Below are 22,745 nucleotides of genomic sequence, written 5' to 3'. Positions count from 1 at the left end.
GGTCTGGTAGAGAGATCTGGGCAGAGGATGATGTCACAGCTCGACCAACGAGGAGTCGCTGCCGCTGTCATGTTGCGATTGCCAGTGCTTCCAGCTGCCGCACAGGATCAGTGAGCGGGGAGAGGGCGGGCGAGAGCTTTGCTGGGTCGGGGGGGGGGGGGGGAGCTCCGGGCTGAGGATGATGTCACAGCCTGAGGAGCTGCTACCGCTGTCATGCTGCGATTGTCAGTGCTACCGGCTGCCACACAGGATCAGCGAGTGAGGAGAGGGCGGGCCAGAGCTGTGCTGGGTCGGGGCCCGAGGTCAGAGCTCCGGCCTGAGAGATGATGTCACAGCCCGAGGAGGAGCTACTGCCACTGTCATGCTGTGATTGCCTGCAGGTCCCGGCCGCCGTGCAGGATAAGTGGGCGGGGCTTGGACTGTTACAGGGCTCCCTGAATCCGCCACTGCTCCAAAGTGCAATGTCTTGGAGTAATCATCCTTCCTTTCCTTCAAATCAAACACTTACGTTACAGTACCTTTCACAAACGTGTCATTGACATCTCAAAAATATTTCCAGGATCAGACCCCAGGATGCTACTAAGACCCTAATCCACTCACTGGTCATCTCCAGACTGGACTATTGTAATCTCCTCCTATCTGGCATTCCTGACAAATGCCTCTATCCACTCCAATACTGATGTCTGGCTTATCTTCCTTACCAAACAAACTATATTTACCTCCCCTCTCTTATGAGCCCTTTACTGGCTCCCCTTCCCCTTCAGAATCCATTTTAAGCTTCTCGCACTGACAAAGCCCTCAACCACTCCTCACCCATTAATATCTCTGACCTTATATCCCTTTTCACTCCCTTCCGTCCCCTTCGCTCCGCTAATGCACAGCACCTCTCCTGCCTACTGATTACCTCCTCCCAATCCTACATCCAAGATTTTGCACGTGCTGCTCCCTTTCTCTGGAATTCTCTACCTGCCCCCTCAGACTCTCCACCTCTCTACTTCAAATGTGCTCTCAAGAACCACTTCACAAAACCCAGCCACCTCTCATCCTAAGCCCTCTGTCCCACGCTCACGTTCTACCCCATCGGTGTCACCCCTGTCTGTCTGTTCCTTCACTTTAGAATGTAAGCTTTCACGAGCAGGGCCCTCTTCCCGCTTGCTTTTCTGCCTCTTAACCTATCTTCCTTACAATATTCTCAGTTTTCTGCCGCCCGGATACTTATTTCAGTATTGTCTGCTGACGCAGATATGTTTATATACCCCATACTTGTTCTATATTGTATTGAAATGTAAGTCACTGTTTTCTCGTTTTGCCTATATGTTGATGTAATTGGGTGCTGCGAATCCCCTGTGGCACCCTATAGATATAGGATAATAATAATAATAATAATAATATATAAAGCAGGAAATAAAACAGCGGCACTCCCGGATTTGCAAAGTGATAAAATTGTAATCAAAAGCATCACATTACAGCCAATGTTTCGGGTGCCCGTAGCCCCTTTGTCAAGGTGTGAACAAAGTGCATTAAAACCATCTTACCTTTTAAAGCCTGCATGCCACAACCGGGAAGAGGAGCATCGCCCATCCCGGTTGACGCCAGAGATCTTCCGGAGTCTCCCGGAAATGATGTTGCGCTTCCCACCGCGTCTGCGCATTGGACTCTGCAAAGTGAAATATATACAACTGCTACTAAAGAAATAAGACCCTGTAGTTAACAAGGGAGAAAAATGTGTAACTTATAAAAGCTGGTGAATAAAAATCTATGTGTTTGCACTATTATATGTACAATCAACTGATGGCCAACTATGTAACTAGCGAAACTTTACTAAATGTCACTACGGGGCCAATAGCCGAGGTAGATAATGGAGAATATTGTGTCAGCAAGATGAGTATATGCAATAAAGACCCTTTATCAATATATTATCTGGATCAGCTAATAACAACACTATAATGCACTGCTCAGAAGAGCTGCTAAATATCTATGTACACTCTATTATCCAGTCCTCTCCATATTATGGTCAAGTGACTGTATAGCTCTAATTGCTATTAGGGAAGTATTAATACAGAGACTAATAGGACACAATCTAAGTGATTGTCAGTACATAAACAAGAGAGAAGGAAGGAAAGAAAGAAAGAAAGAAAGAAAGAAAGAAAGAAAGAAAGAAAGAAAGAAAGAAAGAAAGAAAGAAAGAAAGAAAGAAAGAAAGAAAGAAAGAAAGAGAAAGCTTAAAGAGGAGAAAGTTGAGTGATGTTAAAGTAAATACAACTAGTATCAAAATCCGTAAGCCAAACAGTCCTCATGGTAGTTATCCCCACTAACTACCATGATGATCTCACATGGAAGAAAGATTTACACCGCTTCTCACGTAAATTACGGCTACAAGAATTCTCCCAACATCAGCCTAAGACCCATATACCTTCAGTTTTTGATAAATTTCTATCTGCACGATCATCCTCTAACTTTGACCCCCAATCCACAAACCACTCACTAACAACTTTTTCCCATTTATTGGACAATTCAGTCACTCGCTACATTAATACACTAGTCGTGGCTCCGTTTGTGACTAGGGCGCGCCTCGCGGAGAGAGCGTCTCTGGCTGGGCACCTGCAATGGAGACGCGCCTCTTTCACTTGAATGGAGAGTGTCTCCACCTGGGCGGAGACACTCAGAATGGGAGCGTCTCTGTGCACTCCCGGTGTGACTAGGTGGACGGATCGCCTAGTCATGCCGGGAGTACACACCTGCGATGGAGCCGCCTGAAATGAGCACAGCTACATCTGTACATATATAATTATGTAATATTGCTATAAGGTGGGTGGAGTGGGTATGTACCTGAAGTTCAGTCGTTTCGTGATCGGCCGTATCCAGCAACTATTCTTCTTGTCACCTGTAAAGCTGGGACAGAAGGACCAGGAGGACCCCGGGAGGACAACCCAAACACAGTGTGCTCAAGGACCACTACACAGGGACACGGTGACAACCATTTATTGAACTGAAAGTATCAGTCACCGCTATAACTCAATTCTCATTAGAAGCAATTGCATAGGTTGAACATCATTACAATACCCTGATTCTTTCCCTGTCTATAACAGTAATCACAGCTCAGGTATCTCAAAGGCATGACAATAACTTGGTAAGACAATCAAATATATCACATGCAATAGCAATCATTTGAAATGTAATGATATCTTAGGGCAAGAAACGTCTTGACTGTAATTTTGATACACCTCCTAAACTGTCTATAGGGTGGCGCTGCACGCCAGGCACTAATGTTCAGTTCCGGCGCCTCAGTGAGCGTTTATGGTCAGTGTCTCTTTAGCAGAACACTTGCACTCTAACAGTGAACTCCTGGGAAGACGTCAGTGGACGTAAGGTAAGTATTTGTAGAAAGGTATGCAGAGCTAACTGTTGGTAATACAATACAGCAGCAACGGCTAACGGTACTAACCGTATTTGTATCCACTGAAAAGTAAGTAGTTTGGCAGCGTCAGGCGCCTCTATGATTGGAAGGGTATTTGTATCCATGGAAAAGCAAATTGGCTGGATTAAAGATACTCCGCTAAGGTCAGTGTCTCTGCGTATGTATCGTTGCGTGCCCATATAATGGCCCTGAAGAGGGTAATGACTATACTAGACAAGGCACCGTGGTGGTTCTGGGGTTATTGAGCACAGTTAGGATGTACAGCTCGGCTTAGGTGGTAAAACGGCAGACCAGGCACAAACTGCCACTGTGGGGCACTACTTCACAATGGGGCTGGGGAATAGTTCTGGTGTTCCTGCAATATGTCCTCTGTCAGAATAATGGGAATGCCTGGGCTGGCAGACTGTTTAGAAAGCAGTACCTGTGGTTATCAGTGCTCTCCCCAATCCTTTGGTCTGGCGCTGCTCTGCTGTCCGGTGCTCACACAGCGGTGGTGATCAGCGGCAGCTTCACGCGCTCCGCTCCTCTCCGACTGGCGGCTCCCACTTGTGCCGCTCTGCTCTTCCCCCGCAGCGTGTTCCCCCTCTCACACTGCCTTGTCCAGCAGCAACGCCGCGCATCTCCCCTCTGTGTGCGGTGAAGCAGCAGCGTGTCCGGCCTCTCTCCCCGTGTAGCGGCGGGGCGCGCTCTCCAGCTTCTCCACACGCCACGGTCCTCTGTCTCTCATGTCACCCGTCCTGCTGGCTTACTCCTCCCCGCTCTTCCGTTGGTGCGCAGCTCCTGTCCATTACTGCGGGTCCAGGACTTTCCGCTCTCAGGACATAACGACCGGACTGCCCTGGGTCCTTGTGTCCGATTTTAGGGGGAGGGTTAACCCCCTCAGTGCCAAACGTTATAAATCTCTGCTGGCAGCGCTGGCTACCGTTATGGCTGCGGTGCATGAAGCAGAGGTACCCCATCGTGGGTATCACAATTAGATAGTGATCAAAGTGGGAATTTTGAAGTGGGGGTGTTGAAAATTTAAAGAGATGTATTGGTAGATGCATCACCGCTTGGAGAGTGATAAAATGGAGAGAGAGAAAGCACTAATCAGCTCCTGACATGTCACAGGCCCTGTTTGAAAAAGGACAGTAGCTGGTTGATTGGTAGTTTATCACTTTCCATTTTATCACTCTCCAAGTGATGATGCATCTAGCGTCTAGTGTTCAATTCAGGGTGTACTGATGCGCCAGAAAAGGAGGTGTGGGCACTTAAAAGGGGAATGTCCTTACGACACGTGGTGAGGCAGGCTGGGTTGGTGGGGCATACAGGGGTTGTGAGGCAGACAGGGGCAGTAAGGTACACAGGGGGCAGTGAGGCAGACTCCGACAACCCATGAGTGTCACCAGCTAAGAATAAGGGAAGTGCAAAGTTATAGAGCCAGCTGTCACTAACTCCTAACCATCATGGGGGAGATGTATTATAGCGGCACAGATAGTGCCACTATAGCACTTCTTGCTTTGCCTCTTTACCGAGGTGAAGCAGGAAGGAACATCGACAAGATGTATTAACATCTTGTCTGCCGAAGCAGGGGAGTGAAAATTCTACCCTCCGGCGATCCCCGCTAGAGCGCACAGCGCATCAGCCTAGTGCTGATGCTTTGTGTTTCCCTGGCCAGTCAGCTCCAATTATCACAAGATCTCACATGCAGCTTGCAGACAGCAGCCACCACAGCCAGGAACAGCTGTGGTGGCTGTCAAAATCAATACCTGCAGCTGTCAAAATCTATACCTTCAGGTGTCGGAACGGTCAGTGCTACTGACTTTACTTACATTTCCTGCATATCGGCATGCTATCTAAAACAGCAGATCCGATAATGACACCTTGCACACACTGTCGTATTAATACAAGGGAGGGAGCGGTATCAGCACACATAACGTGCTGATACCACTCACCCTCCTTCCACCATCGCCACTTCTTACATCTACCCCCAGGTCCCAGGCACTAATTATTGTAGTTATTTCCTTATGCATGACTGTTAATGCCTACTTTCATATGAGGGAGTGCTGTGCTGTGCTTACACCCACTTCTCCTGCCCTTTATGTTTCAGCATCCTTACCCCTCGGGGATGCTATCTCTGGCTGTCTTGTTAGCTACTACTGCTTCAGTACTGTACTGCATATGCTTCCCTCTTCTTTCTTTAAGCAGCCTCCTCCTTGCGCTCCCCCGTTTATCAGCGCTGTCGTCAGGGCTGTCCTCTGCTGGCTTAACTCCTCCTCACACAGGTTTGATTTGCTATTTTTTTTGTGTAGAAAGTGGAACGGGAGGGCTTTCAGAATTGGCTACCAAAGAGGTAAGAGGATTGTTACTTATACTTTTTAAATTGTTCTCTCCAGGAGGAGCCCAGGGAGGGCAAGCAAGTGGGCTGTGATGGGGGCGAGGACAACTCACTCACGTCATTAGGCCCCGCCCACTCACAACAAAGTTCTGTAATATGTGCATATTTGAAAAGGGGGTGGGGCAAGGGCTCTTTCAGAGAGTAGGAGGCCCGTGTGCAGTCTCCGTCTGGGCCCCCTCCTCTCTAGCCGGCAGTGCTGTGTAGAGTCTGAGCACTAGGAACTCATACTCTAATGCGCTTGTGCAGATCTTTAGAAAAATGGCGCGGCGGACAATTTCCCAGTGATTTCTCTACTTCGCATGCACAAAACCCCAGGAAAATGGCTGTTGCACTATTTTCCCTGTGTTTCGTGGTCTGTTGTTGCCGCAGATGGGGAGGTATTAAAGAAATGGGTGCAGGATGTGTGGTGTGGACCTCTAACGTCAGGGGGTGGAGCAAGTCTGGCGGGATAGTACTTTAACTATCCACACCAACTATTCCCTTTAGTAACCTGGGTGCAAGCAGAGCGAGCCACTGAGCCCGTAGTGTGGTGAGCGAAGCGAGTCTGTGAGGGTACATATCAGGTACCATGTACGGGCCTTGCTCCTCCCCCTGATGACGTCACAGGTCCTTGAAAAAACTTGTATTTAGACATAACCGTTATATTACACACACATATATAATATGCCTATGTATCATAATATATAGGTGAGATAGCACAAGGGGCATTTTAAGAGAGGAGGGACCTGTGTGCAGACTCCATTGCTGGACCCACCTCTCCGGTAGCTAGTAGACTCTGGCATAATGCCAGAGTTAACTGCGCATGCCAGGTCTCTGGGAACACGGCGCCCACGCCTTTTTTTCAGGGACACCACCAGAGCACATGCACAAATCACTCGAAAATGGCCAACGGTAGCCAATATCCAAGTAATTTGTGCCCGCACTGCAGGGCCGCCACCGCGGGACTCTGTAGAGGTAAGTATCCATGGATGCAGTGTGTGCGGGGTGGTTCCCCGGGACCCAAGGGCCCATGTGCACCGCACACACTGCACCCATTATAGAAATGCCTAAATGAAGTGATTAACATAGGATTGCATCACTAGGCCCGTCCCCTCTGCACGGACCACTGATTATGGTTACTGTTCTCACCATTATGCCCATTTCACTAGGAAATGGGCAGAATGCGCGAGGGATGCTCACTGTTCTGTGGGTGCGGGGAACTACCCCAAAAATCGTGAGTCCTCTGCAGGATCCGGGAGAGTATGCAAGTATGCTTTTACTGCTGCAGGAAATATGTTATGGAGCTAAAGGGATCCGGTCTCTAGGTCGACAGTAACTAGGTCCACAGTGTCTAGGTCGACCACTATTGGTCGACAGTAACTAGGTCGACAGGGTTTCTAGGTTGACAGGGTCTCTAGGTCGACATGTTCTAGGTCGACAGGTCAAAAGGTTGACATGAGTTTTTCACTATTTTTTTCTTTTTTGAACCTTTTCATACTTAACAATCCAGGTGGACTACGATTGGAACGGTAATCTGTGCGAGCGAAGCGAGCCATGCGAGGGGACACGGTGCACTAATTGGGGTTCCCGGTCACTCTACGAAGAAAACGACACTAAAAAAACATAAAAAACTCATATCGACCTTTTGACCTGTCGACCTAGACCATGTCGAACTAAAGACCCTGTCGACCTAGAGACCCTGTCGACCTAGTTACTGTCGACTAATATTGGTCGACCTAGACACTGTCGACCTAGTTACTATCTACCTTCAATACCACACCCGGAGCTAAACATCACCCAGCTTCCTCTGGCAACATTCTCTAAGTAACCAAGGTGAAAAAAGATTTTCTGCTGCTACGGTAAGCGGCAATAGAAATCTTTGTTAATCACAGGCAGTAAATAGTCTGCCTGCTCACATTCTGATAAACAAGTTCCATCAGTTATTTTTTGCGCACATGAGCACAGATACATTGCTACAGAATGCTTTCATAGACTGTTCCAGGAACACTCACCAGCTCAATGTTCAGCATGGCATTGCACTGGGTTGGGTATGTGCGACTGGCGGTCAGGAGACCACCGGTCACGATACCGACGCCGGGATCCCGGCATCGAGATGACCAGCGCGGGGGGGGGGGCACACACCGAGCGCAACAAGCCCTTTGCGGGCATGCCGACTATCAAGATTCTAAGCGGGTGGGATGTAGAGGGAGGTATTGTGACCTGTTGTCTCCTGACCGCCGGTCACATAACTGCATCCCATTGCCCCTACCCTGTGTTGTATCATAGTGGTGAACTCCCCAGAAAGTTACACTCTAGTAAAGTGTGTAAAATACAGAATGATATAATGTGGTTCAATATATAAAATCGATTTCTTTTCTTCACTCTCCTTGTTTTGTTATTTTGAAACAATGGGATACAGCAACAAATCTAATAATTTTTTCACCTTATCATCTATTATTTTATTCAGGTTGGTGTGCACCCAAAGCAACAATATGACTCATTTGTGTTTGGGACACCTTGAGAAATGAGTTTGTCCATGGTTCCCAGCCCATCAAACAATACAAATGTCCATAACATTTATAATTTGCATACTATAAAATTATACAGAGCAGCTGATTGGTTGCCATGGGCAACTTCTCCACTGGCTCACTTCTCCACTCTTTTCACTGCTTAGTACATCTCCCCGTTAGTCTGTAATTACTCACCTTCCGAAACAGTGTCTTCTCCATCGTCAGGATCTAGACTCCTGCAGCAGTGATGAGTATGTGAGCGTTGTGTGAGTGTGTGTGTGTGTGTGTGAGTGTTTGTGAGTGAGCGTGTGTTTGCATGAGTTAAATTCCATATGCACCTTACCAATTATGATGGTTTCTCACAATGTGGGACCTCGGAAGAAATGTATCCTCCCTAGGAAGACAGCATCTTCAGTCGGTATTCACTATTCATGTAGGATATCACATTGTCTGGAAGAGGCCTGTTTGTGTATGAATATTAACAAGGTCATCATCGTACAACAGCTGTTCAACCAGACTCATTCCCCTGTGTTACTTCCTGTCCCCTGCGTCTCTCAGCCACACCATCTCCCCCTTGTATCTCTCAGGAACACTATCTCCCCCTTGTATCTCTCAGCCACACCATCTCTCTCCTGCATCCCTCAGCCACATCATCATGTCCTCCCTGCGTTGCCTCTCAGCCATACCACCTGCCCCTTCATCTCTCAGCCTCACCATCATCTCCTCCCTGCATCTCTCTCAGCACACCATCTCCATCTATGTCTCACTCTCCCCCCTTCAATCTTTTCCTCTCTGTGTCTCTCCCCCACACTTTATTCTATGTCGTCCCCCCCCCCCCCCCCCCCCCCCCCGTCATTCTTTGTCTCTCAGTGCTGTGTGTCTTCTCCCATGTTCATTCTGTCCCGTTCATTCTATGACCTTTTGGTGTCCCCCCCCCCCCGCCCCCCATTGTATGTCTGTGTCTTTCCTCCCTTCACCTTCTAGGAGCCGATGGTGAGCCGCAATGGTGGGCAGGATGGGTGGAACATAATGGTCAGGTGGTGCAGTGCAATGGCAGCGGGCGGGCAGGCAGTGCTGGTATGATGCCCTGGCCGACGGCACCACCATCTGCTGGGCCTGCTACAGCATCCAGGGCACATATCCTGCTCACCCGACCCTAGTTACACCACATACTGTATATGTATATTGCTTTGAAACAAAACAGACATAAAAGTAGAGCATTCATTATGACAGCATAATGATGGCCAGTCGCCTAGCTTGAAACATGGGGGCTGATTCAGACCTGTTCGGTGCTGTGTTTGTTCGACGGCTGTCTTAGCCCTGCGATTGCCTCTGCCTGATTGACAGGCAGAGATGGTAGGGGGCGGGCCGGCGGTGTTTAGCCGCCGTTAAGGTGGAGCGGTACTTATGCAAATGTGCTGGGCATCCCCCCGCATGTCAGTGTGACTCAGGCTTGGACTGGCCCACAGGGGAAACCATCGGTGGGCCCCACTGCCCGGGGGCCCACCTCCTGCTCTAAGGATCAGGTTCCAGTCTGTGAACTTGAATTATACATTATAAATATATTACCTTATACTGGACTATGGTGTATTTTCTACAGTGCGTTGCTGTTATTAATCTATTATTAATCTAGTACAGGCATTCCCAACCACGGTCCTCAAGGCACACCAACAGTGCAGGTTTTAGTGATATCCAGGCTGCAGCACAGATGGTTAAATCAAAATAACTGAGCTACTAATTAAGTCACCTGTGCTGAAGCCTGGATATCACTAAAACCTGCACTGTTAGTGTGCCTTGAGGACCGTGGTTGGGAATGCCTGATCTAGTACATTATCATGCATGCAGCAGCTGAATTTACTGTATATATTTATGAAGGGGCCCAGATGTTGCACTTTCTAATGGTTAGTCAAACCAATGAGGTGGCAGGCCACACCCCCTCTGCAGACTGGCTACACCCCTAACATGGGCCCCTACCACTGCATTCCCCCGGTGGGCCCTACATGCCCCAGTCCGACACTGGTGTGACTGATTGTAGATGTGCTACGATCAAGTCTGAATTAGCCCCATGGTTAGCAGTATATGTTAATATTGCATTTCTATTGTTCTCACAAAATGATGCAATTTTTATACTTTCATGTATTTAAGGAGACATTGGGGCTGATAGTGTAGGGCAGAGGTCCTCAAACTCGGTCCTCGGGGGCCCACACAGTGCATGTTTTGCAGGTCTCCTCACAGAATCACAAGTGAAATAATTAACTCCACCTGTGGACCTTTTAAAATGTGTCAGTGAGTAATTAATACACCTGTGCACCTGCTGGGTTACCTGCAAAACATGCACTGTGTGGGGTCCTGAGGACCGAGTTTGAGGACCTCTGGTGTAGGGTAACCGTATGTACATGCCCACATGGCACTGGCTACACATACCCAGCACTGGTCACACCTCCCTTGCTTCCATTTTCAGCCCCAGGTCCATGTGGCATTTAATTAGGGCTTTTATATGACACTCTGCTATAGTCTCTGCATTGGATAAAATACCTGGAGAGGAGCTTTGTGGCATATTCCTGAAACACAAAAAACAAAACAAAAAAAACAACAACTCTGTCTGATGACATCAATGTGGCTAAAAGAAAACGGTGTGTTTAGCAAAGGTGACACTGTCATTCTGTAAACTAAAGTTGCTTGAAGGGTATGCAGTTAGATTGTCAGAATTCACTATGTCAATATACATAATGTTGACACCAGAATATCAAATGGTATATCAACATGTTTAAAATGTCAACATCTGTAAAATGTCGTCATTGGTGTCGACATATGATATTAACGTTAGAGTTAGCATCAGGGTTACCGTTACATTTAGCCTAAAACCTGCTTGTCAACATTATCACCATGTTGACATTTCATCAGTGTCAACATGATGAACTTGTCAACATGTTGTCTGTCAACATGCTGGCAATCTCATGTCGACATTTGCTTAGGAGAGGCCAGATTTAAAAATACAAAATATGCAATAGCTTTTATAGTAACAGCTGTATGCTTAAATAGGAATGGCTACAGAAGAATGATACCTAAACCAATTTATATCTACATTGGCTGGCTATTCCCTACCATACTTACGGAAACTCTGTATGTACCCAGGGCCGTTTCTTGGGGCAGGCGAGCAGTGCAACCGCACTTGGCGCCCTCCGCGGCACTAACTGTGGCTCCCTGCTTCCTCCTCCTATTTCTCCCCGAGTAACCCGCTCGGGGGGCGGAGTTTCACGGAATGACGCGGTTGTGTCGTTACGTCACGACGCAACCCCGTCACTCGGCAAAACTCCCCCCCCCCCCCGAGCGGAGTACAGAGGGGGATCCAAATTAGGAAGAGGGAAAGGGCCGGTGGCGAGGAGCGACTGGTGAGGCGGGCCGAAGAGCGGTAATCGCCTCTGTAAGTATTCTCTCTCTCTCTCTCTCTCATGTGTAAAATGGGGACTCTTGCCTGCCGTAGTGTGGGGATTTAATGTATCAAGGGCATTGCGGTGTGTGGCATAATATGGTGCAGGGGGCATTACTGTGTGGGGCTTAATATGGTAGAATTTTTTTTTCCTGTGGTGGTCGTGATCTGTTGGAGCAGGGTCAAAAACTGGATTGTGAGGTAGTCTTTTCAGACGAGGCCATGCCCATTTAAAATGAGGCCACACCAATTTAGATGAGGCCACGCCCCCTTGCCGGGTGCGCGCGCAAGTTTTTTTTTTTTTTAATCTAGGTGTGTGTGGGGGGGGGGGGGGGGGCAAATTTTTTTTAAACGACATGGGGGGGGGGGCGCATTTTTAAATCTCGCACTGGGAGACAAATTGGCTAGAAACAGCCCTGTATGTACCTAACAATTTAATTTTGCTGCTTTTTAAATATCTTGTATTTTATTTTCTAGTCAGGCAGCATCTGTGCAATTCATCCTAACCAGCTTTCCCGCCCAACAACCCTGTCGTCTGTTACTGACCACTCCTAGGCCACTGATGCAGGAGGAAGCACATGGTGAAAGGTTAGTGAATGATGCCCCCTTTGTCTGAGAACATGACAATGATGTCAGGGAGATAGTAATAATAATTATATGCAATAAGTGCTTACATTCAACTACGTGTGTGGTTCAATAATTAAGATAACAAGACCACTCATGTGTAATGTGCTCTATTTCCTTGTAATTTCCCACCAGGGCCAGAGCAGGTAGACCACTTCTTTCCCTCACAGACATTAGACTGCGTCTCATATCAGTCATACTGTCCCAACATCAGTTGTAAGATGGCGAGGAAATTACAATGAAATAGAGAACATTACACACGAGAGGTCTTGTTACCTTACTGGCACTTATTGAATTCTAATATGATCTGCTCCACTAAAATAATGTGAATTGTTAGGCAAAGCTCCCAACATCCCAATTTTAGTACTACCTTCAAAGCCTGACAGGGAGTGGCGTGGCCATCTGAAAAGAGGATTGTATCAATATACTACCAATCACCGTCCTGATGGTCAGAATGCAACATATCCCAGTGAATATTTTAACCCCTACTGTAATCCTAATTATAACCTTAACCCACCCCCTGGCAGAAAAATCCTAACCCTTCCCAGGCACAGCCTGAACCTGTGCCTTGCTCCAGGGGGTGGTATTCATGTGACCGCCGGTCAGCTGACCGGCAGTCACATGACCTCCTCCACCAGCCCGACGGGTCACTATCCCGATGGTCGGCATGCCGACCAACAGGGACTATTTCCACTCGTGGGTGTCCACGACACCCATAGAGTGGGAATAGAACCCGTGGCGACCGTAGGTCGCCACCGAGCCCGCAGCGAGCCCGCAAGGGGCTTGCTGCACTCGCCCCTCCCCGCCGGGATCCTGGCGTCGGTATGCTGCCGGGATCCCGGCGTCGCCGGTCAGCAGTACTACACCCGCTCCAGGGGACATCTCTAGTGGCGGTCATTTTCCAAGTGATTTTTGTCCGCACTGGACCAAGGGGCCTGTGTGCACCGCACACACTGCAGCCATTTTAGAAACGCCTATGCCTTCTTGTGTCCCTGGCACCATAAATTAAATTCCGTATACTGTACTCAGTACAATTATATGCATAATACTAAAATTAAATTCTGCCCACTATGTATTGCATAAAGGTGCATTTACTAAATAGTAACATTACAGTGATGAATAATTGTATTGCATTATCAACCACTATTTTTTAAAATATTTTTATTGAAGCAATGAGTGATACATTACAGTAGTAGAAACGCAATAAGGTATCATACATACAGTACAAATAGGCAATTCCATTAGGCCCAATATGTTCAAGTCGAACATGCAGAAGAAAAAATACAATCGAGTAACAAGTTTAGAGACACTATATAACATTCCAGGAGGCAGATGAGACAGGGATACATACAATGGTACATATCTTGACAAAACATCTCAATGGCATCAAAAACCCATGGGGAATAATAAACAAAAAGAAAAGTGTAATGTTCAAATGTATAAAAGAATATTTCAGGAAACTAACAAAATCAGACCCGTTTACACAAATATTAATAAACAACAAGTGGACAGTACAGATGCTCGTCCCTCGCCCATGGGATCACACAGTAATAGGAGGATCGCCCTCCGCCATGCGCAAGAGATACCAGGAGGTTCATTATCAGCCACTTTATTACTCTGACATTCTGCTTTGCCATGCTCTGTGACACTTTGCCCACTCCACCCTTCCTGTGTCTCTCATTCTCCACACCCACGTCTGTGAAAAAGGACAACGCCTAAACCACAAAGCAGAAATCCTTTACAATACTGAGTATTTTGTTACACAACTGAACATAACTGTGTAACTGTAGATAAATTGTGACACCTTGTTGTTCAATCAAACACTTTTTCCTCCTGAGTAGCACATCACTAATGTGCAATATTTTTTGTCTGAGCCCTTTTTTTTTATTAATGTTAGACTCATCACAGCAATAAGCATAACTTTTGCATTATTAGGAACACACACACACATTTTGTATATATATATATATATATATATATATACTGTATATCATATATATACTCTATATAGATATATATAGAGATATAGTTGAATTAATGCAATAATGCAATTAAGAACTTGCAGTTATGTAATTATTTTGCTTTATTGTATTTTCACCTGCATATACGATTATGCAAGTCATAGTTTAGTGTTAATAGTGACATGTATCACTCAGTGGCATCAGTTCTATCAGACATGGATAGTAGCAAAGCACTGCTTTGTTACCATAGTACTCTACCAATCACGAATACTGTACCATGGCAGCCATGTTTGCACATTTGTTATCTTTCATAAAAGTAAGCAGATGATTGACGTACATCACATATTTCTATATTTGCTTTTTTTTTTTAATAACAGAACCCTGTCAAAAGACTAATATAGTTATTTCAAGCACCTTGGGGGTCATCCCGAGATGTTTGTAGCTGTGCTAAATTTAGTACAGCTACGATATTCACACTGACATGCGGGGGGACGCCCAGCACAGGGCTAGTCCGCCCCGCATGCCAGTGCCGCCCCCCCCGTCCCCACAGAAGTGCAAAGACATCGCACAGCGGCGATGCCTTTGCACTTCAAGAGTAGCTCCTGACCAGCGCAGCTTTAGCATGCTGGTCGGGAGCTACTCATCGCTGCCCGGCCCGCAGTGGCTGTGTGTGATGTCACGCAGCCGCTGCGGGCTGCCCTCCGTACGGTCTTGCCATGCCTGTGTTGGCCGGACCGTGCCCGCGAAAAGGCGTCCAGACGCCGCAGTTCCAGCCCCCCCCATGCGCCCAGCGACCGCCTCTGCCATCTGGCATGCGCTGGCGCACTGCGGCACCGGTGCATGCGCAGTTCTGATCCGATCACACCGCTGCGATAAACTGCAGCGTGCGATCGGGTCAGAATGACCCCCCTTATGCAATAAAGACAAATTTAAGAACTAACATTTTTCTAATAAATCAATTCAAAAACATTCACTAAGGTTCAGTGATGAATATCAAAAAATATCACAATTATTTTCTGAAGTGTCTGTGCAGATGCTTGTTGTCTGAAATAAAACTGCACTGCATACAGAGTAGATATTCCTCTTTATTATTAAGTATTATTGTCACATACAGTGGCGTAACTAGAAGTTTTTCTCCCCCAAGCCAAAAAATTCTTCGGCGCCCCCCCCCCCCCCCCCAATCCCCCATAATTGGCACTCTGAAAGGGACAAATATGCGCGCGCTGCCAAAAAAGGGTGTGTGGCTTCGTTGGAATGGGCGTGGCTTTGCATAAAGGGGCATGGCATTGCAGGTAAAGACTTCCTTATACCCCAGTTTTGCAACCTGCACGCCCAGACATTAGCCACCACAGGAAAGAAAAATAATCCTGATTCATGCCCCTTACATTATTTGTCATTTTTCCTCCTTATAGTAATGCCCAGTATACATTATGCCACATACTGCAATGGCCCTTAGACATTATTCCACGCACAATAATGCACATGACACAATATGCACACACCATAATGCCCCCGACACATTATGCCACACACCGTAATGCCTGTGACACATTATGCCACACACCGTAATGCCTGTGACACATGACGACAGGAATCGCAATGCCCGTTATACATTATGCTACACACTGCAATGCCCCTGATACATTATAGCACATACAATGTCTGTGACACATTATGCCACACACTGCAATGACCCTGAGACATTATACCACATACCACATACCACAATGCCCGTGATATAGTATACAACACACAGTAATGCCTGACACATACCGCAATGCCTGTTATACATTATGCCACACTGCAATGACCCTGAGACATTATACCACATACCACAATGCCCGTGATATAGTATACAACACACCGTAATGCCTGACACATTATGACACATACCGCAATGTCCGTGATACATTATGCCACACACTGCAATGACCCTGAGACATTATACCACATATCACAATGCCCGTGATATAGTATACCATACACCATAATACCTGTGACACATACTGCAATGCCCATTATACCCTATGCCACACTGCAATGCCCCTGAGACATTATACCACATACCACAATGCCCGTGATATAGTTTGCCACACACCGTAATGCCTGTGACACATACCGCAATGCCCGTTATATATTATGCCACACTGCAATGCCCCTGAGACATTATACCACATATCACAATGCCCGTGATATAGTTTGTCACACACCGTAATGCCTGTGACACATACCGCAATGCCCGTTATATATTATGCCACACTGCAATGCCCCTGAGACATTATACCACATACCACAATGCGGTGATATAGTATGCAACACACCGTAATGCCTGTGACACATTATGACACACACCGCAATGTCCGTGATACATTATGCCACACACCGTAATGCCCATTACACATTAAGTCCTACAGTAAGGCTTCTAATTACTTTTAAATTACCTGCTCGTTACCAGGGGTTTCATGCTCTTGGTTCCATGCACGGTGCCAGGGGTTTTCATGCTCAGGGTGTCATGCTCGTTGCCAGGTGTTTCATGCTCAGGGTGTCATGCTCGTTGCCAGGTGTTTCATGCACTGGGTGTCATGCTCGTTGCCAGGGGTTTCATGCACTGGTTGTCATGCTCGTTGCTAGGGGGTAGTGCTTGTTGCTAGGGCTGTGCTCCCAGTGCCACATATGTCCCCAGTGCCAGATATTCCCCCACGGTGCCAGGTACTCACGTGCCAGTGCCAAATATAGCCCCCCCCCCCAGTGCCACATATGCCCCCAGTCAGTGGCGTAACTACTGCCCCCGCAGCCCTCGCGGTGGCTTGGGGGCGAGGGGCTGCGGGGGCGCCGCCACTGATTTAGAGCAGATTGACATGCGGATGAGCGTCCGCATGTCAATCTGCTGTCTCCTCTCCCTCCCTGCTGTAAGGAGGGACACGGAGGGCACAGCGCGCTGCGCGCGCCTCTCCCGTGTCCATCCTGCGTCTCCGTCTGGTCTAATAATGGAAGTGCCGTTCGTGAGCTCTGATTGGCTCACGAACCGGCACTTCATTTATTAGACCAGACGGAGATGCAGGAGGGACATGAGAGAGGCGCGCGCTGTGCCCTCCTTGTCCCTCCGTCACAGCAGCGGGGGGGGGGGGGGACACTGAGGGGGCATATATGGCACTGGGGGGGGCACTGAGGGGGCATGTATGGCACGGAGGGGGCACTGAGGGGGCATTTATGGCACTGGGGGGGCACTGAGGGGGTATATATGGCACTGGGGGGGGCACTGTGGGGGCATATATGGCACTGAGGGGGCCTATATGGCACTGGGGGGGTACTGAGGGGGCATATATGGCACTGCATGTGTACCTGGCACATGGGGGGGGCTATATTTGGCACTGGGGGCACGTGAGCACCTGGCACTGTGGGGGAATATCTGGCACTGGGGGCATATGTGGCACTGGGGGGGGGGGCTATATTTGGCACTGGCACGTGAGTACCTGGCACCGTGGGGGAATATCTGGCACTGGGGACATATGTGGCACTGGGAGCACAGCCCTAGCAACAAGCACTACCCCCTAGCAACGAGCATGACAACCAGTGCATGAAACCCCTGGCAACGAGCATGACACCCAGTGCATGAAACACCTGGCAACGAGCATGACACCCTGAGCATGAAACACCTGGCAACGAGCATGACACCCTGAGCATGAAAACCCCTGGCACCGTGCATGGAACCAAGAGCATGAAACCCCTGGTAACGAGCAGGTAATTTAAAAGTAATTAGAAGCCTTACTGTAGGACTTAATGTGTAATGGGCATTACGGTGTGTGGCATAATGTATCACGGACATTGCGGTGTGTGTCATAATGTGTCACAGGCATTACGGTGTGTTGCATACTATATCACCGCATTGTGGTATGTGGTATAATGTCTCAGGGGCATTGCAGTGTGGCATAATATATAACGGGCATTGCGGTATGTGTCACAGGCATTACGGTGTGTGACAAACTATATCACGGGCATTGTGATATGTGGTATAATGTCTCAGGGGCATTGCAGTGTGGCATAATATATAACGGGCATTGCGGTATGTGTCACAGGCATTACGGTGTGTGGCAAACTATATCACGGGCATTGTGGTATGTGGTATAATGTCTCAGGGGCATTGCAGTGTGGCATAGGGTATAATGGGCATTGCAGTATGTGTCACAGGTATTATGGTGTATGGTATACTATATCACGGGCATTGTGATATGTGGTATAATGTCTCAGGGTCATTGCAGTGTGTGGCATAATGTATCACGGACATTGCGGTATGTGTCATAATGTGTCAGGCATTACGGTGTGTTGTATACTATATCACGGGCATTGTGGTATGTGGTATAATGTCTCAGGGTCATTGCAGTGTGGCATAATGTATAACAGGCATTGCGGTATGTGTCAGGCATTACTGTGTGTTGTATACTATATCACGGGCATTGTGGTATGTGGTATGTGGTATAATGTCTCAGGGTCATTGCAGTGTGTGGCATAATGTGTCACAGACATTGTATGTGCTATAATGTATCAGGGGCATTGCAGTGTGTAGCATAATGTATAACGGGCATTGCGATTCCTGTCGTCATGTGTCACAGGCATTACGGTGTGTGGCATAATGTGTCACAGGCATTACGGTGTGTGGCATAATGTGTCGGGGGCATTATGGTGTGTGCATATTGTGTCATGTGCATTATTGTGCGTGGAATAATGTCTAAGGGCCATTGCAGTATGTGGCATAATGTATACTGGGCATTACTATAAGGAGGAAAAATGACAAATAATGTAAGGGGCATGAATCAGGATTATTTTTCTTTCCTGTGGTGGCTAATGTCTGGGCGTGCAGGTTGCAAAACTGGGGTATAAGGAAGTCTTTACCTGCAATGCCATGCCCCTTTATGCAAAGCCACGCCCATTCCAACGAAGCCACACACCCTTTTTTGGCAGCGCGCGCATATTTGTCCCTTTCAGAGTGCCAATTATGGGGGATTGGGGGGGGGGGGGGGGGCGCCGAAGAATTTTTTGGCTTGGGGGAGAAAAACTTCTAGTTACGCCACTGCCCCCAGTGCCAGATATTCCCCCACAGTGCCAGGTGCTCACGTGCCCCCAGTGCCAAATATAGCCCCCCCCATGTGCCAGGTACACATGCAGTGCCATATATGCCCCCTCAGTACCCCCCCAGTGCCATATAGGCCCCCTCAGTGCCATATATGCCCCCACAGTGCCCCCCCCAGTGCCATATATACCCCCTCAGTGCCCCCCCAGTGCCATAAATGCCCCCTCAGTGCCCCCTCCGTGCCATACATGCCCCCTCAGTGCCCCCCCCAGTGCCATATATGCCCCCTCAGTGTCCCCCCCCCCCCGCTGCTGTGACGGAGGGACAAGGAGGGCACAGCGCGCGCCTCTCTCATGTCCCTCCTGCATCTCCGTCTGGTCTAATAAATGAAGTGCCGGTTCGTGAGCCAATGAGAGCTCACGAACGGCACTTCCATTATTAGACCAGACGGAGACGCAGGATGGACACGGGAGAGGCGCGCGCAGCGCGCTGTGCCCTCCGTGTCCCTCCTTACAGCAGGGAGGGAGAGGAGACAGCAGATTGACATGCGGACGCTCATCCGCATGTCAATCTGCTCTAAATCAGTGGCGGCGCCCCCGCAGCCCCTCGCCCCCAAGCCACCGCGAGGGCTGCGGGGGCAGTAGTTACGCCACTGGACTCACATACCACACACATTGCGATTCTCACCTTAATCAAGACAGTTGGGGATATGATAATACAACTGGTGATAGGCAAAACCCATCACACTCCTTCCTGAGAAATATTAGTGCAAAATAAACACATCTTTATCCCAGATCTGGTATGCCAGCAGTCAGTATAGCGACAGCAGCATACCGTCTGCTGAAACCCCGGCAGCGAGGGACTCGCGGGTTCTCTGCGCTCGCCACGCTTCGGGCCACAGGTTCCATTTCCACCAACCGACTGGTAATTCCGGGCGGGTGTTGGAATTCCGTCTGCCGGTGTAATGCTGGCTGTCAGGATTACGGTGTCTGAATTTTTTTGCATTGTGTGTAATATATATATATATATATATATATATATATATTTCTCTGACGTCCTAGTGGATGCTGGGGACTCCGTCAGGACCATGGGGATATAGCGGCTCCGCAGGAGACAGGGCACAACAACAAAAGCTTTAGGATCAGGTGGTGTGCACTGGCTCCTCCCCCCACGACCCTCCCCCAAGCCTCAGTTAGATTTTTGTGCCCGACGAGAAGGGTGCAATCTAGGTGGCTCTCCTGAGCTGCTTAGAATAAAAGTTTATTTTAGGTTTTTTATTTTCAGTGAGTCCTGCTGGCAACAGGCTCACTGCTACGAGGGACTTAGGGGAGAGAAGAAAACTCACCTGCGTGCAGGATGGATTTGCTTCTTAGGCTACTGGACACCATTAGCTCCAGAGGGAGTCGGAACACAGGTCTCACCCTGGGGTTCGTCCCGGAGCCGTGCCGCCGACCCCCCTTACAGATGCCGAAGTTGAAGAGGTCCAGAAACAGGCGGCAGAAGACTTTCAGTCTTCATAAGGTAGCGCACAGCACTGCAGCTGTGCGCCATTGTTGTCAGCACACTTCACCAACAGTCACCAACTGTCACTGAGGGTGCAGGGCGCTGGGGGGGGCGCCCTGGGCAGCAATGTATAATACCTTTTTATGGCTAAAATACATCACATATAGCCCTTGAGGCTATATGGATGTATTTAACCCCTGCCAGATCTCACAAACTCCGGGAGAAGAGCCCGCCGAAAAGGGGGCGGGGCCTATTCTCCTCAGCACACGGCGCCATTTTCCTGCTCAGCTCTGCTGTGAGGAAGGCTCCCAGGCTCTCCCCTGCACTGCACTACAGAAACAGGGTTAAAACAGAGAGGGGGGGCACTTATTTGGCGATATGATTACATATATAAAAATGCTATAAGGGAAAACACTTGTATAAGGGGTTGTCCCTGTATAATTATAGCGTTTTTGGTGTGTGCTGGCAAACTCTCCCTCTGTCTCCCCAAAGGGCTAGTGGGGTCCTGTCCTCTGTCAGAGCATTCCCTGTGTGTGTGCTGTGTGTCGGTACGTGTGTGTCGACATGTAGGAGGACGATGTTGGTGAGGAGGCGGAGCAAATTGCCTGTATTGGTGATGTCACTCTCTAGGGAGTAGACACTGGAATGGATGCCTTATTTAGGAATTACGTGATAATGTCAACACGCTGCAAGGTCGGTTGACGACATGAGACGGCCGGCAAACAAATTAGTACCTGTCCAGGCGTCTCAGACACCGTCAGGGGCTTGTAAAAACGCCCATTTACCTCAGTCGGTCGACACAGACACGGACACTGACTCCAGTGTCGACGGTGAAGAAACAAACGTATTTTCCTTTAGGGCCACACGTTTCATGTTAAGGGCAATGAAGGAGGTGTTACATATTTCTGATACTACAAGTACCACAAATAAGGGTATTATGTAGGGTGTGAATAAACTACTTGTAGTTTTTCCTGAATCAGATAAATTAAATGAAGTGTGTGATGATACGTGGGTTTCCTCCGATAGAAAATTATTGGCGGTATACCCTTTCCCGCCAGAAGTTAGGGCGAGTTGGGAAACACACCTTAGGGTGAATAAGGCGCTCACACGCTTATAAAAACAAGTGGCGTTACCGTCTCCAGATACGGCAGCCCTCAAGGAGCCAGCTGATAGGAAGCTGAAAAATATCCTAAGAGTATATACACATATACTGGTGTTATACTACGACCAGCAATCGCCTCAGCCTGGATGTGCAGCGCTGAGGGGGCTTGGTCGGATTTCCTGACTGAAAATATTGATACCCTTGACAGGGACAAGATTTTATTGACTATAGAGCATTTTAAGGATGCATTTCTATATATGCGAGATGCGCAGAGGGATATTTGCATTCTGGCATCAAGAGTAAATGTGATGTCCATATCTGCCAGACGACAGTGGTCAGGTGATGCAGATTCCAGACGGCACATGGAAGTATTGCCGTATAAAGGGGCGGTCCATCGGACCTGGTGGCCATGGCAACAGCTGAAAAATCCACCTTTTGTTACCCCAAGTCACATCTCAGCAGAAAAGGACAGTCTTTTCAGTCTCAGTCCTTTCGTCCCCATAAGGGCAGGCGGGCAAAAGGGCCAGTCATATCTGCCCAGGGGTAGAGGAAAGGGAAGAAGACTGCAGCAGGCAGCCCATTCCCAGGAACAGAAGCCCTCCACAGCTTCTGCCAAGTCCGCAGCATGACGCTGGGGCCGTACAAGCGGACTCAGGTGCGGTAGGGGGTCATCTCAAGAGTTTCAGCACGCAGTGGGCTCACTCACAAGTGGACTCCTGGATCCTACACGTAGTATCCCAGGTGTACATTGGAAATTCGAGACGTCTCCCCCT

The 22,745-nt window shown here is 48.4% G+C and overlaps 1 protein-coding gene across 1 annotated transcript in view; it reads left to right on the top strand.

Moving 5' to 3' along the window:
• The window catches only part of S1PR4 (sphingosine-1-phosphate receptor 4), a 51,417-nt gene that overhangs the window by 13,981 nt on the left and 14,691 nt on the right, over positions 1–22,745 (top strand). The window contains exon 2 of the mRNA XM_063914446.1: positions 12,192–12,302. Coding sequence (XP_063770516.1) covers positions 12,293–12,302 — 10 coding nt within the window. The 5' untranslated portion in view covers positions 12,192–12,292. The remainder of the gene's footprint in view (positions 1–12,191; positions 12,303–22,745) is intronic.

The sequence above is a fragment of the Pseudophryne corroboree genome, chromosome 1, assembly GCF_028390025.1.
Source record: "Pseudophryne corroboree isolate aPseCor3 chromosome 1, aPseCor3.hap2, whole genome shotgun sequence".
In the NCBI taxonomy this organism is placed as follows: domain Eukaryota; kingdom Metazoa; phylum Chordata; class Amphibia; order Anura; family Myobatrachidae; genus Pseudophryne; species Pseudophryne corroboree.
The sequence above is the reverse complement of the archived record's forward strand: the minus strand, read 5'-3'. Positions and strand labels throughout refer to the sequence as shown.